The following is a 16,373-nucleotide window of genomic DNA, read 5'->3' as shown; positions in this document are numbered from 1 at the left end:
ACAGTCTAGAGTGTAGCCCTCAGTTCAGGTTCTTCCATAAAAACCCACAAAGCCTGATAAGGCCAGGGCCACAGAAAAAGAGTTCTCCTAACGGGGTGTGTCAGGAGTCAACATTTAAGGAGAAGCTTTACATTTAATGTCCATCTTGAAAGAAGTCATAAGGCAATTCCTGTCAGACACAGGCTGTTCATGGCTTGGGGAACTTGAGAAAGTGCCAGGTGAGTTGGTGTGGACCCAACCAAAGGCATCTACCAGGTACTGAGCTCTGGAGGCATCAACTCAGGACACTTGGAATGAAGGCAGGGCAGGCACAGGTGCAGAAATCTCTGTGAACCCAACGACTTCCTGAAGTCACTGGTGGCTGAGTCACTGGTGGCTGAGTGTGGACACGGTTCATCACTCCTCATGCCTTGATCGGTTTCCTATCAAGGAAACCAAAACCACAGGAGAAAAAGACACTTCAGCTGGTGCTGACTGTGGTGATCCCAAGACCTGAGCAAACGTTATCCATGTTATCTCTGCATGTCACTCACAGGGAATTTGTCTCTTCTGGGTACAGAGAATGTCAATTTTTACCCCCTCTGATTTATTGTGAACTGGTTCCAGCTCCCGGTCATGAAGCTGATAGGTATTTAAATCAGGTGCTAGAGGATTCCTCCTTTGGATCCTACAAAATCCCTGGGTCATGGTGGGGGTTCCAGAGCCCCAAAGAAGTTCCCCAGGTGTTCAGACCTGGGGTTGCTCCCCACATCCCTACCCCCATAGCAGGCCTCACCCTGCCAAGAAGGGAGCTCTAGGGGGACTCACTCCCTCCAACCAGGGCCGCCTAGGCCTCCACGGCCCCATGGGACAGCAGCTGTCTTATTCTCTTACCTTGCCAGATTCGCTCAGCTCTCTGCTTGGTCCCTGACTCTGGGAGGCAGAGGCTGTGGTCCCTTTTCCAGTCTCCAAAACACAGTGCATTCATTCTGCCTCCTTGTCCCATGATGGGGCATCCATCTTAAAACCACAAAGGCACCTCTGTTTCTTTTCTGTCACTGGGGGACAGGATAGAGTGATGACCTTGAGCACAGGGGCTGTGATGTAGCTCAGTGGTAGAGTGCTTGCCCAATATGCATGAAGCCCTGAGTTCAGTCCCACTACCACAAAAACAAAACAAAGAAACATAAACCAGAGACCTTGAGAACAATAAACCTGCCTCTCTTCCTGGGAGGGGGAAATACCTCTCATTCTTTCTTAATAAGCCATGAGTCCACTCTTCCCCCTTCCAAGAGGATGAACAGAACAACACAGCATCCCTGGCTTCAGGAACTGCAGAAGCTGTGTGTTCCTGGGCCCCTGTTAGTGTTTTGGATTTTAAGACCTAAAAAGATTTTTTTTTTTTTTTTTTTTTTTTTTTTACTTCTCAATGTCACTCAACATCCTGTGGCACTGATGTTTATTGAGCATGTACTGTATCTGGATACTCTGCTAGGTAGATAACTAGATACGCTCACATTTTATTATCGCAATAATGCTGTGGGATAGAGATAACAGTTTCCATTCTCCAACTCATGAACATGAGACTTAAAAAAAAAAAAGTCAAGCAGTAGAGTCAAAACTGCCACCTACCTGTGGCTTACAGTTGAGGTTTATGTAAACACTATGGGTTGAAGAGAACTTTATATAACTTCATGCCTTTTAGAAAGTTGAATTCTGTCTGCAAAACCTTTTTCTGGCTAAAACTAAGGATGATTCAGTAAAGCAAGCTTGGCCTCACTGGGTTATTCCAGCACCTTCTGCTTGCACCATCCCCCGCCCCCCATGCCTGGATATATTCAAAACCTGGTTCTGCCAAAGCTTGGGGAATTCATCCTGTGGTTGTGTTATTCTGTGCTGGCCTCCCTGTGCTTTCAGAAAAGCTTGACAAGGAGTTCAGTCACCAGAAATGAGTCTCCTCTCATCTTACTTTCAGAGAATGGGTTATCATAGAACTTGTTGGTAAAGGGAAGGCTCTGGATTCAAACATCCCACAGAAGATAGCTACAGGCCGCCTCCCACTGTTGACCCCATGTGCTCCCAAAAGGAAACTCCCAGAGGTGGCTGAAGTGTCCTCCACCTGGTTAACTGGTGGAAGCAGGAAACATCTCACTGCCATCGTACGTTCCCATCTATGGCAAATGATTCCAATGGACAGCTAGCTCTTCAAAGTTCTGCCCTAACTGTCTTGTTTCTTCACCGTAGGGACTTAGTGACTTGGCCAGCTGCCTCTAACATAGGGAAATCATTTCATATGGGTTGTTGCTTTTTGCACAAGAGACCTTTGAGCAGTAGGTGGGAAGAGGTGTTTTAGTCCGACAGATGGAGAAACTGAGGCAAGGAGTAGATGAAAAGTTTGTTTTTCATCAGACAGTAGAACAGAACCTGGTCTCATTTTTATTCCCTGGACCAGATTTTTCCACCTGCTACTACATGGATCTGCTCCAAGGTCATGGCTCTCAAAATTTCTAACTTCTTAAAATCCAAAAACATTAGTATGGGCCCAGGAACCCAAGGATCTGGCAGCTACTGAAGCCAGGAGGGCTGTGTGAAGGGACTGACGCTGGGGCAGCACTGCCCCCTGGTGCTCAAGTGGATATATTCCCAGCTCTCCAAGGGGCTGGGTCCACACTTCACCTCCTTCTTCACCCTTCACTCACACACGCCATCTAAATGGGAAGAAGCAGATAGGGAACACCCTCCCATCCCCATAACCAAACCACCTGCCACATGATGCCAACAGGCTTTTAGAGCCAGAATAACCCTGGTGAGGGCCCAGTGTGTGTGGTCACAACTCCAGAAGGTCTGTCCACAAGTGTCTGTCAAACCCCAGCTGAGATTGTCTTGTCCCAGAGAGGTCCTCCATCCACCAAGGACAGGGTCTGAGAAGGGGCTAACTAGTGCTTCCTCCTTCAGAGTCACCAGGGAACTGATGCCCCTGCCTCTTGTCTTGGACCACTGCTGTAAATGGGAGCCACTACAGCGATCTGCCTCCCTCCCCTTCCCTCCACACTGGTCCCACCTTTCCTGAGCACTTCCACAGCCTGCTCTGGCTGCCCTGCTCCCCTTTCCACAGTCAACTGGAGGCTTCCACCTTGTGCTCTTCCTGGCTCTTCTCAGCCCCCCATGGAGTGAAAAGGTGGAAAGAAAAGATGGGCCAGTCGCATGCAGTCCATCTTCTGTAACAATATCTTTATCTTTTTTTAATCTCAAAATTTAATCTTTTTCCATTCTAAATTTTTTGGAAACTTAAGCAACATAGGGCAACACGTCAGGCGATGTGCACGGGGTTAGTTAGGAAGGGAGGGAAGTGTGAAAGGTGCTTTGATGCGCAGCCTGGTCCAGGCCAGGTATCTGAGGGTTGTGCAGGGGAGACTGCCCACTATGAGCTGGTTGGGTTTGTCATCAGCTCAACCCCATCTTCTGTTTGCAAGCTTACAATGAAACCTTTCAATTGCCCTTGACCTCAGAGATAGAATGGGAAGCAGAGAGTAAATTTAGTGTTACTTCATATGAAGTACAGTCCTCACTTCTTCCTCCCGATGTTTCCACCCTTCCAAACAGTTTCTGCCTAAGCAGTAATTCCCTACCTCTGCTCCTGGTAACCTCAAATCTACTCTGTCCCTATAAATTTGCCTACTTTACTTATTTCTTTTTTTAAAAATATTTTTTAATTGTAGATGGACACAATACCTCTATTTTATTCATTTATTTTTATGTGGTGCTGATGCTTGAACCCAGTGCCTCACATGTGCTAAGCAATGAATGCTACCACTGAGTTACAACCCCAGCCCTACTCTATATATTTCATTTGTAGATTCATGCAGTATTTGTCTTTTTGTGTCTGGCTTCTTTCACTTTTAGGATAATGTTTTCAAGGTTCATGCATGTTGCAACATGCATGGACCCTCTCTCTCTCTCTCTCTCTCTCTCTCTCTCTCTCTCTCTCTCTCTCTCTCTCTATATATATATATATATATATATATATATATATATATAGAACTCAAGAGTGCTTTACTTTCTGCCCTTTTTGTTGTTATTTTGTTTTGTTTTTATTTTTTATTTTGAGACAGGGTCTGTTAAGTTGCTGGTGAACTTGGGATTCTTCTGCTTCAGCCTCCCCAGTCACTGGCAAAAAAGGCTTGTACCACTGCATGGGGCTGGACCCTCATTATTTTTTAAAGGTTCAAAAATACTCTATTGTATGGCTATACCATATTTTGTTTATCTACTCATCCTTTGATGGGCAGGTGGACTGCTCCTGCTGCCCTTTGGCTGTGGCGAATGGTGCTGCTGTGAACACGTGGGCGAAGTCTCTGTTCTAGTCCCTGCCTTGACGTCTTGTGGACACATCCTGGGAGTGGAATTTCTGGGTCATACGAAAATTCTACATCTAACCTTTTGAGGAATCAAAACTTAGTTTTCCTTATGCTTGGTCATATGTTCTGAGTCTCGTTTTCTTTTATAACATTCCTAAACCTCTTTCTAAAAAAAAAAAAATATATATATATATATATAATATATATATATATATATATAATATATATATATATATTATATATATATATATATATATATATATATATATGTTTAAGGTCCTGCAGTATGTCCTGAAGTATTTTGGAAATGAAATAAAATCTGGGTGGTGTAGGAGGCATGCGCATGCTGCCACCTCCTGTCCCCATGGTCACTGCCTGCATGACGCTGGAATGGCAGCCCATGAGAAGAAGGGCAGCGACTGTGAGGGAGTAAGATCCCAGCCCGCTTGGTCCTCAAGCGACCCAAGGCCCAGGAGAAAAGGAGCCTGGGAGGCGCGGGAGGCCAGGACCTTGTGCAGGCAGCGACCGCCAGGGGTCGCAGAGGGGCGCGCCCGCCTGAGGCCACCTCGGTTTCGCCGTATCCTCGGAGCCACCGGGAGCAGGCAAGAGGAAGTTTTAGCGTCTGCGGAGGGTACCTGGGATCCAGGCCGAGGTCCAGCGCCGTCTTGGACGTAGGGACTAGAGCCTGAAAGGTTGGATCTTTACTGGAATGTTGAGCACACCCGATTTTCTGCTGACGGTGACCCAGCCCTTTGTCCCCCCAGAATGTCTCATGCCTGTTTCTCTCAGAGGTCGCGGGTTCCTAGACGGGGTAGGAGCATCGCACAGAGCAGAGCCGGCACAGGCAACCTATGCCTTCCCCATGACACTGTGATGGCCCCAATACTCAGAGAAGGTTCAACGGAATGAAGGAATGAATGAACAAATAAATGAAAATAATGGGGATGTTCCACTTGATGGTGAAAGAAGTGAGCTGTGAACCTGGACCCTAGACTCCAGCGTCAACCTACAGGGTTTATTGGCACCCAAGGGACCCAGGATCAAGGACTGGAGATAAAACACTCCTTAAATTTCATTTGAAGGAATGTAGTGTACTAATTCAAAAATAGTTCAGAAGAAAAGTACTTTTAGCAATTATGCCAAAAATTATGCCAAAATTATGCCAAAATTGAAAGTCAAAAGAAGAAAAAAGTTCTTGGACATTGGAAGCCAACCCTGGAGTGGGGGTCTTTGGGTCCACACATGGCCTGTGGATCAGGGGCCAGTGTAAATCTATACCCAGGTTGAGTAGTGAGAAGGGAAGGAGATGAGGGCTTATGAGGGCTCAGGTTCAAGGTCTGCCTGAGTGTGGGAAGAAGGGGGCACAGGTCACAAGCCAACACAGCAAAGCCCCAGGATTGCCTACCTGTTAGGCCCGGAGCTTCTATTTGAGGTGTAAGTCAAATGGATTCAAAGGCTCAGATTGGCTGCAGAACTGAAATCTTTTATCCACAATCTCTAGGGGTAGACAAGTTAGCAGCGTAGGGGGAAGGTGCTGTCTCATGTGTTTCTTAGTGACCATGTCTGTGCCACCCTTCATACTGGGACTGTCAAAGTTCTTTCCTGGGGTTTGTCAAGTACTATGGCAGAGGGAAGACCAAGTTCTCTTGTCTGGTTGTAAGCCTGGGGTTAACCAAGACCTGAGGGTTTGTACTATGAGGACATCTGATTTAAGTGTGGAGGGGTCAGGGGATTAAACATTCTGCATGATGCATCCCAGAAAACTTGTTAAGAGCCATGGTTTGAGAACTTTTCTACAGGCTGATACACAAGCCTACAGAAACTCTTGCATATTTGACCAAGGAGTGTACACTGCACATTAAGTGTGAAACTATGAAACTGTCTATTAGCCAGAAAGTGGATACAATGTTGTGGTTAAAACTCTCTAGTACTGGAGCTCTTGTACAGCCCCCTCCCACACTGAACAGGACTGAGCTGCAAAAGCAAGAGCACACTGGGAAATTATATTGTATGACTTTCAAAGCTGGGTAATAGAAGACATTACAGCTTGTGCCTTACTCTCTTGGCTCACTTGCTTTGGAAGAAAAGCTAACCACCAAGACATAAGGACACTCAAGGAGCCCTCAGGAAAAGTCTACCTGGCAAGGGACTGAGTCCTCTTAATGTCAGCTTGCCAGTGACATTAGAGAACCTCCTGGAAGCAGATCCTCCACCTCATTCAAGTTGGCTATGGCCTGGGTCAACATCTTTAGTCAGAACCTGCTAATCTGCTTAATTCCTGACATGCAGAAACTGAAATAATAAATGTTATTATGGTTTTATTATAGTTTAAATGTTATTGTTGCCAGGATTGAGAGGTATTAGCTATGCCACAATGGATAACTAATGTTACATAATTACACAGAATTTTAGCCTGCTTGCTTACAGAGGTTCAGATGGCCATGTCATGGAATTTTTAAGTTTACTTGGCTCATAGCAGGTACTTCACAAACATTTGTGCTGTATTTTTTTTTTATTTGCTCCCTCCCCTCAGATTTCCAAGTGAGTTTTCTCTCCCTTGACATATAGGAGTCCTTCTCAGTTTGAATATTGTCTGAAATACTCACATTCAGTAGGATGAGTTAGTTCCTGGAGTTAGGAAAGACCATCTCCTCTTCAGTATGAGCTGTAACCAGGCTAATCCAACCCAAACCAAGGTCCCAAAAGGTGAATTCTCATCAGTGACCTCCACTCTGTTTCTTCTGAGGGATGGAGTCTAATTTGGCACCAAGAAGGTAGAGATTCAGGTGAGAAAATGCCAATTTGAATTCCAGGAACCTCTGCCCAGCAAACTCCAGGGTAAAGGATTTCATTTTTGTATCTCAATGAAAGAAATGTGTTCCTGAAATGTTGATTACAACATTGTTTTTAAGTAAAACACAATTTAGATCTGTAGTCACACTAGATTTATTTCTGGGAGAGAAAAATGGGCAGTTCCCGCTATTCCCAACCAAAATATATTCCTTGATTTGTGAAAAGGGGGGGGGGGGAGCTCATATTAACACAGGGGCCATGCCAGAGTATCCATCACTTCACCTACCACTTGCCGAGTTGCTTAAGTCACTGGATTATTCAAAACAGGGACAATGGATTTAAATGCGAAAAAAATATTCTTTGCCAGAGCAACTGAGTTACTAGCTCATAGTTGAAAGTCAGACACTCAACCATGGGGACTGTGTGCCCTGCTTTTTACTTGTAAATATCCAGGGTGAAGACACTTCTGCTTAGTTAGGGAGCTAAGCAGGGTCCACTTTGAAGAGAAAGAAGCTACCTCAGCTAGCTCCCCATCCTGTGCAGTTGCCACATACCTCTGCTCTCAAAGGGTCAACTACTGGCTTTCACCACCACAAAGGATTTCAGGAAACAGGAGGGGCATTAGAGCCTACCAGTCCACAAACGCTGATTCTAAAACAGAGGTTCTGTGTGACCAGTAGTGTTTCAGGCTACCCTTTGAGAGTTGGGAGCAGAACAAGGTCTCCTTTCACTTGACCTTCCTTAGCTAATACAAGACTGTCTGGCTGGGTTCAGCACCCTACAGGGCAAATGTTCAGGCCAAGAATAGCCTTCATTCTTCCCATGAAGCTTTGAAAGGCTTCTAAAGAACACAGGAAATTGTTGAGCACTATTTTCTGCTGAAAATGGCTGACACTTGGTTCTTCTATGGATTAATCCCAAATTACAGGGAACCAAATTTCCTTCTTCATAAGCAGCAATGTTTTAATCAGCAATGACTGACAAACTGTCTCACCATTACCTGCAAACAATGACATTTTTTCCCCACAAGAATTAAGGGCAGAGTTTGGCCCTTGTATGAGCCAAACCCCCAACCCTAAATGGCATATTTTCTAACTCCCATTGCTAACACCTTTCTTTTCGTGACCAGTTGCCTTATTTCCACAAAGTGCCCTAGTGTTGAAACATGGTTCATTTATTAACTCCAAAAGGCTATCTCAAAGAAGCAGGACTGGTAATATCGCAGCGCCATGTGCACTTACTGAAAATGAATCATCACCAAAAACTGGGAAGAAACCAGACTTTTTGGTCATTCATTCAAGGACAGACTATCTTCAAAGGTCTGGACATGTTCGAGTAAGCAGTCACAATGTAATCATTATCTTAAATCAGCAAAAGGCATGAACTCTTATTTGCCAAGGAAAAGAATATCCAGAAAGAGTAACAAGCCCAATTCAGAGTGAGATTTGAATTCGGTGTTTTTTACTTCAGGCTGACCATGCTAACCAGTGAGCATCTGCTGTGCTAACAACCGTAGAACCTCATACTTCACAAGTGTGGAAGTACATCATAAGACTGAAGCACAGAGGCATTTTTGTCACCAGGACCAGTTCAAACTCAAAAACTGCCCATTACTGTTTATTGGTTAAGTCACCAAACAAACACCCCCCAACCATATCTGTAGGATTCCCTATTAAGGACTAAAGATAATGTGTGCAAACTGCTTCACTTACAGTCTAGAACAGTAGTTATGGTTAGTTATGATGAAATGGTCAGGGGAAAAATCATGAATGAAGTATAGGAACTTCTGCTTACACCTGCAAGCTATTTATTAGAAATAACTTCAGTTTACTGGTGCCAAATTTTCCTTTCAAATCAAGTAGGATCTCACAGCAGTCTTCATTAGGACTTTCCTTAGGGATTCAGCAATAACTGAATATTAACCATCCACATACTACTGAGAACAATGACCCAGAGATGGAGACTACGAATAATCCATTGGAGCCTGGGAAGAGTTAATTAACCTTTTAATTTCATGCTTAGAACTATTTTCATAATGTTCATGGTACCAGAGTACATTTACGTATTTTTTAAATTAATACATGTAATTATAGAATCTCAAAAATATTTTAATAAAAAGGGTCAGGTTTGGAGACAGTGTGGATATCCAGGCAACTGTCTGAGTCAACACTGCTCCTGTTGCACTCTGGCAGTTGTGCCTTCTTTTCTTCTTTCCATTTCTCACCTGACTTTATTCCTAGTTGTTTCTCTAAAAGGTTACAATGTATGAAAGGTGTAGCAAGTGTGCGGCTGGTGTGACATCCAGGTAATGAATCCAAGAGGAAAACGTCAACCCTCCCCCCGCAAAATAAGCAATGCCAAATTAATTATTGATGTAACCTGTTAAATGTAAACCTGATAGGAAAACAGATACCATTCCAGTAGGTGGCGGTAAAACCCTACCACAAGGTTTCCAGCAATTCAATGGGATCAGTGCCTATATTTGGTCAACCCCAGTTGATTAGTGGAAAGAAAATCACTGAAATCCTTAGACTGTATAGTGAAAATAGCCCTCAATATGCTTGAAAATTCTGGAGTCAACAATCAAAAGACCCAATAAAACTACAGAGAGCCCTTACATCAACTCAGGTAAAACTCTGGGCATGACATGGATAAAAGACAAAAAAGTTTCATTAGGGTGTTAGAATAAAGGTGATTGAACAATATATCATAATAAATAGAATTTTTAAATGGCAACTATATTCCCGAGGCAGCAGTACTTCACCAGTTAGACAGGCAGTCTATGTAACTTCACTAGCATTCTCCAACTTTGTTAGGTTGTTCATAATTCCCTAAAACTAAACCTTTGTGGCTAGGAGTGGTAAACCCAACCTCTAAACACAAGAACCAAACCAACAACAACAAAAAAAACATTCAAACAAACAAACAAACAAATCTTGCTATTGTAATTTTTCCTGAACATCTGATTCTGGTCTTGGAATTGTTAACAGCCACACTTCCGGGTAGGTATAGGGGAGGAAAATCACAGTTCTGCCTTGCATAAGACATGCATAACATACTCTTAAGCATATTTAGTAAGCATATAATCCCACTGAGATTTATTTTTTAAAAAGTCACACAGATGACATTTTAGAATTAACAAAACTTCCAAAGCAATTTTTAACTAGTCATAGCCATCAAATAAGGGTAAATGTTTAAATCATGGTTTTAATGCCTCATGAGATCTACTTCAAAAAATGGCCCTGGGGAGGTAGTATTTATGTAAAGTTAAGATTCTGTGAGTAATTTTTGTAATATGTTTAAAATTCAGATCTAAATATCTCTGAAAAGCAATAAGTATCTTTCCAGCATACTGATTTATTTAAATACTTCAGCCTCTGAATTAAAAATAGTGGCTAATTAGAATGATCACTTACTTCTGCTTAATTCAAAACAGTAAACATGGTAAAACATTTTGCCTTTAGTGGTGGTGGTGGGGGGGGGGTAATTTCCAGAAACTTGAATATGCCTAATCCAAATGGATTAGAAATTACTGAGAGAAATAAACATAGTAATGAGTCAGAGATGTCGTAATTCTTAAATCAGAAAGTCAGCTCATATGCATTCTAAACAAGACAAGCAACATTAGAGATGTTGCTGTGATGGAGGCAAATTTCAAGCTGAAAAGTTTCTTACCAAACGTAGTCTACTTGTGTATCAACTTTAGAATATTTAAGACTCTGCACTCTATTACATCACAACATTGTTTTATTATGTGAATTTTTTACAATACAACAAAAAAATACAGAAATGCAATATATGGATACAGCTAAATGCAGAATGGTGACTTTTTTCTCTTTAAGAGGCCATGATGCCCATTTCTAATAAAATAAAGAGACTGCATATAGGTAGAAACAGGTTGGTCGTTAGCTTCACAATTTGCCTAGAAATGATCTATAAATGCATTTTCCCCCTGCTACTTACCATAAAATGTAAAAAGGGAGTTAAAGGAAAGTTTCCTTGTTGGTTCCTACCATATGAAAGATGCTATATTCTATTTTAGCAGGGCCAATATATGGAAAATAACTAAATTAAATGTTATTACAAAAATGAAGCAGTAATGAAATTCTGACTAAAGAGGGCACTAAATGAGAATAATATATATTTAAAGAATCCAAAACAAACAAAAAAGAGGTTGTTATAAAAAAGCTCTAGGTGCACTGTAAGCATATAGGTTTTTTTTTCCATGTGTATTTTTAAACAATGGAAGTGTCAAAAAATAGGGTCAACTGTGTTAGACTAAATTACATTATTGTATAGGCTGCATTGAATGGAACCTTTGTATTATAATTATCATAGAGAAGCATAGTTTGCATCATATTATGGCAATTTATCCTCGATGAAAACCTTCAAGAGTCCTTTTATTCTGGAATATCCTGTAAACAATCAACCACCAGAACATGATTGTACAATAGTAAAATGTTCTCTTGCATTAAATTGAAGACGTCTTTTTAATAAAAATTAAAAAAAAGGAAAAGAAAATGTAGAAAGGTACTTAGAGCTGTTACTAAGTACACAACACCCTAGACAATTCAAGGCATCTTAATCTCCATCAAGAACAACAAAAAAAAAATAATTTTTGTCATGCTGTTAAATCCATCATTATGGATAAAACTGGTGCAAATTGGTCAAACGGATCCAACAAACACTGATGTCCAAGCTGGCATATTGGCAACTAATACATAACTGGTGGTCAAAAGAAAGTTTAAAAGATCTTCCCTTTCTTCTTGTTCTTTTCCAAGGTCCTGAGTGATTAGAAGAAAACATCTGAGATGAGTGACCATGTTATAAATATGAAAGACAACATATGGTAGCAATTGCTAACCAACTACATATGTTAGATTTTCAAACACTACTTTTTCATTAAAAAAATTGTAAGATGTAAACTATGAAGACAATGCTACTCTATATTAGTACTTTCAACCAAATATTAAACAAAATTTCAGGATAAGCATTAAAATATAGCAAAGCCATCTTAATAATTTTAATATTGAGAACAGTTCTTCCCAAATGAAATAGCACACTTTGAAAAACTTCAGCTAAGGGTGCCCTTTTCTTCTACTGCTATTTGCATTATGAAGTACCTTTGCTTTTCCAAATATATTTTTCATCATCTTTGAGCAAAAAGTTAATATATACTAAAATTGAGGAGGAATAGATTAACCGTAGTAGAAATCAGATATACATCATCATATCTTAAGCAGTCTATCTTAAAGAAACCATTTAATACAATTAAAATACCCCTGAATGTATAAACACCTTTTAGTAGCACTGTTCTCTATGTACACCAAAACCTGAAAATAACCATTATGTCCAACAACTGGGGGGAGAGAGGTAAGAAATCAATGAAGATGAGTAAACTGGAGAGAACATTATTGTGCTGTTAAATTGTAATTATAAATTATAGAGTAATTTATGGAAAATGTACTGGAAAAATACTGTTATAGTACACTAATGAATCCATCCATGTAAAAACCCCCATGAAAAAAACTGCGTTGAGGATGCATTATAGTAGGTGAGAACTTTTAACATGGTATTCTAATGTTTTTTAAATAGGGAAATAATTATTTAAAACATTAGTACACATATTTCTTAAGAATTTGATATGAGTTACCTTGAAGAGTTCTGTTGTTCTAAAATACGTTGTTGAGCTTCCCAGTTTGCTTTCTCCTCCTCAAACTGACGACGTTTTTCCTCTAATTCTTTATGCTGGGCTTCCAAATTCTTCTTCATTTGCTCATGGCGTCGCTGCAGCTAAACCACAGTATGATATATAATAAAAACTGTTTAAGAAATCAGAGGCAGAAAAATTTTCCATCCAGGCATCCTAATATTAAAGAGTATGGACACTGAGACATACTGCTATAAATTCAGAGTGCCACCTGAAAAGCACTGCTGAGGATTCCTCCTACTGTAGGACCTGCCACCCAAAGTACCAGTGACCCAAGAAAATAATCTTGGGAGACAAAAAAAAAAAAAAATGCAACAAACTTACAGTTGTGTAGTACTTTATAATGGACAATTATTATCTTATTATCTCATTTTTCTTTAGTCACAAATATGTTGGAGGCTGAGCAGGAAAAACATCATTGCTTCCACTGTACAGATGAGGAAATAGTTGCAGAATTTAAGTGACTTGCTCAAGATCACTAGCCAGAAAGTGACAATACCAGGACTTGAACCTAAGTCTCTTAATTCCAAGTTCAGAAAGCTGAGACAGGGGGAAAGAAAGAAGTTAATTAAGGACCTAAGAGCCCCAAGATCCCAGTAACGGGTAATGTCCCCTAATTCTTGTAAAGGAGTGGTTCTCAAACACTGGTCTTCATAGGAATCATCTGGGGTGCTTTTTAAGAAAACAGAAACCTGAACTCATACAGATATACTGAATTAGAACCTCTGGGTCCATAAATACAAGTTATAAATAAACTCCAGTGATTCTAATGCAGATAATGCATACTACACTAAGAATCAATGCTGTAAATAAAGACTGCTGACTGAGAGATGGGGAAACATTCATGCAAACTACCTTCACAGCCAAAAAGCTTAAGTCTAGTGAATCATTAGGTAAATAATAATTTCACTAAGAAACTAGTCAATCTATTCTGAATAGTCAATAAACAAAAAAAAAGTTTAGATTAAATCCTACTATACCAAATGCCCAAGGATTATTCAAAATTTTCAGCTGTCCAAAAATTATGTTCTATTAAATACTTATTGGTGAGTTAACATCTTGAATTTGGATAATTCTGCACACAATTTTTCTTATTTTACAAATCCACAAAAACTTCATATTTATTGCTACTGCAAACACTTCAAGCAATTCCTAGAAAAGAAAATCACCTAAGATACATTTAAGCAAAGATGAGTCGATTCTGAGGTAAAATCTTCCCGATGATGGCAAGTTAGTAAGAAAATAGGAACATAAGAACATGCTTCCAGTTATTTTTAAATGCCAGGGAATAATGCACATACAACTGATGCTGGATAGTTACTTCTAGTATTAGGAAAGAGAGGGATACAATAAGGGAAAGACTTTAAATGAGCTGATATGGCTGTATTTCTTAAGCTGCGCAATAGGCTCACAGACATTCATTACTCATAAACTTACATTTACATACAAATAAGCAATTATAGTTTGTGTCAACTGCATGTAAATAAAAATACAGGTCATAATCCCTTACTCTCAAGAAACCCTTGGGTCAAATATGTATTGAAGTTGAGAATTTTTCACATATTGAGGAGGCAATAACTACTTAGGAGGAGGTATGTAATGTTTAAAAACACCTCCTGGGCTATGTGGGTAACAACTGTAATTGAATACCTTGTTTTTTGCTGTAAAATGTGAAAATACAATAAGCAGGATAAAAACTTATAGTTCACACTGCATTTTTCACAGCCTTTATGCTTTGGAAATTGTGGAAAACAGGATTATGGACCTGTCTTGTGATTAATAGGAAATTTAAGCGTTAAGTGGGTTCAAATGCTGGCTTATGACTATGTAGCACTGACCAATTTAATTATCCTTCCTCTGATCTGAGAGGCGGATGAACAGTAATACCTACCTTGTAGGGCTATAATGTGGATTAAATAACATAATGCACAAGAGGTGTACTGTACCTGACACACTGTACTGCTAGGTATAAGTGGCTATGCCCACAAATATTTCCAGCAGAAAGAATTTGAGGATAAACTGTATTAAGCAAGGCTAAAAGGGTTTATTTTTAAAAAATCTGTATGTTTATATACATATTTATATGTCATGATGCTTTTCAAACTTATTACCACAGTTATGTTGGTAAGCACATCCTGGGGTGGAGAGTTCCACAAAACAAGAGGAATGAGCACACTTAATTAGATAGGCTTAGAGTATAGGGGGAAACTTGGCTCAGATCTCTTCACAGGTCCCTTTCAATACTTTCAAAAAGTAATTTCTCAAAACTGCTCTTGCTATTCAGAGTAATTATGAAAATTCCTGAAGGGGCCTTTGGCTACTGTTCCACAATTGCCTGTTTTATAATACTTAAGAACAGCTCCTAAACTATGTCTACATCAAATTAAGTTGAACTGTATCTAGATTTTTTGATGGACTCTCATTGTGGAGATAAACCAGTTGATTATTATTACTTTTCCCCCTCCTTTGGATATGGATTTTTCATATTATGCCATTAGTTAGGAGGTAGAGACTCAAAAGGTATACTTAAATGACATGCTGATAAATAAAGAGCAAACTTGACTCCAAAATATCCTCTTAATTATTTTAATTATTCATATTATAATAAGCATAAGAGAGATTCTTAATTAATTCTTAAGTAAGGGTATATGCCTGCACATTTTGGTTGGCAAATGATTAGGAGGGCACTACTACTAGCATTTAATGGCAGGTGACAGGGATGCTTTCCTACAGGCTCAGTAGTTTTAAACCAAGAGGAATTCTTCTATATGCCTACTAAATTAAACTCACAACAAATATGATAATAGTGAAGATTTTCATAAGAAATTACAAGAAAAGTTCAGTAATGTATGAGAAATGTAGAATAAAAACTTTCCTCAAAGTTATCGGATATTGACGTTATGCACTCTATCAATGGATTAGAGTGCTTTTGGTTATATTTTTAGTCAAAAAAGGTTTCAGTGTATTATTCAATAACTACAAAAGCAGTAAGATCAACTCTAAGGATATAAGGAGGAGATCTGAATATCTTTTTAATATATTTAGATAAAAACATTATTGATGAAGACACAGAAAAGGGATCTTGCTAAATTTTATCACTAAAGATTGTTTTAAAAATATTTGTTATTGTCATTCTATATGTTTAAAGACCATTATTATTTTATAATTTTTACTATAATAACTAATTTATATTGAGCAAACCTAATACTGAAATCACTTATTCGGGGCTATGAGTTTTCTTTGACTGTTCTCAGACATCTATCAAAACTATTCAAGGGATTCTTACCTTAAATATATCTTTCTCCATCTTTTCTTGTTACTTTAATAAAGGAAATTTCTCCAATTTTTTTTTTAATTAATAGAAACTACATGTAAGTCTCAACATCATGACGATTTTAAGATAGCACCATTGTGCCCTGATACTTTGGCACCACTGTGCCCCAGTATTAGGAATTAATTTGATATATATTATAAATAAGGTCCAACTTGTTCACAAGAATAATATTCCCTCATTTTCTCCCTTGCCATTGTCC

General features: G+C 39.6%; 1 protein-coding gene across 2 annotated transcripts in view; it reads right to left on the bottom strand.

Moving 5' to 3' along the window:
• Nucleotides 1–11,018: 11,018 nt before the first annotated feature.
• SEPTIN7 (septin 7) overlaps nt 11,019–16,373 on the bottom strand; it is a gene marked incomplete at its 5' end in the record, with an annotated part of 92,799 nt that continues 87,444 nt past the window's right edge. For both annotated transcript variants that reach the window (XM_079151505.1, XM_079151506.1), the window contains 2 exons: nt 11,019–11,914; nt 12,784–12,923. In XM_079151505.1, coding sequence (XP_079007631.1) covers nt 11,875–11,914; nt 12,784–12,923 — 180 coding nt within the window. In that variant the 3' untranslated portion in view covers nt 11,019–11,874. The remainder of the gene's footprint in view (nt 11,915–12,783; nt 12,924–16,373) is intronic.

This window comes from Sciurus vulgaris (genome assembly GCF_902686455.1).
Source record: "Sciurus vulgaris genome assembly, chromosome: 8".
Classification (NCBI taxonomy): Eukaryota; Metazoa; Chordata; class Mammalia; order Rodentia; family Sciuridae; genus Sciurus; species Sciurus vulgaris.
Note: the sequence above shows the minus strand (reverse complement) of the source record. Positions and strands in the feature narration are given on the sequence as shown.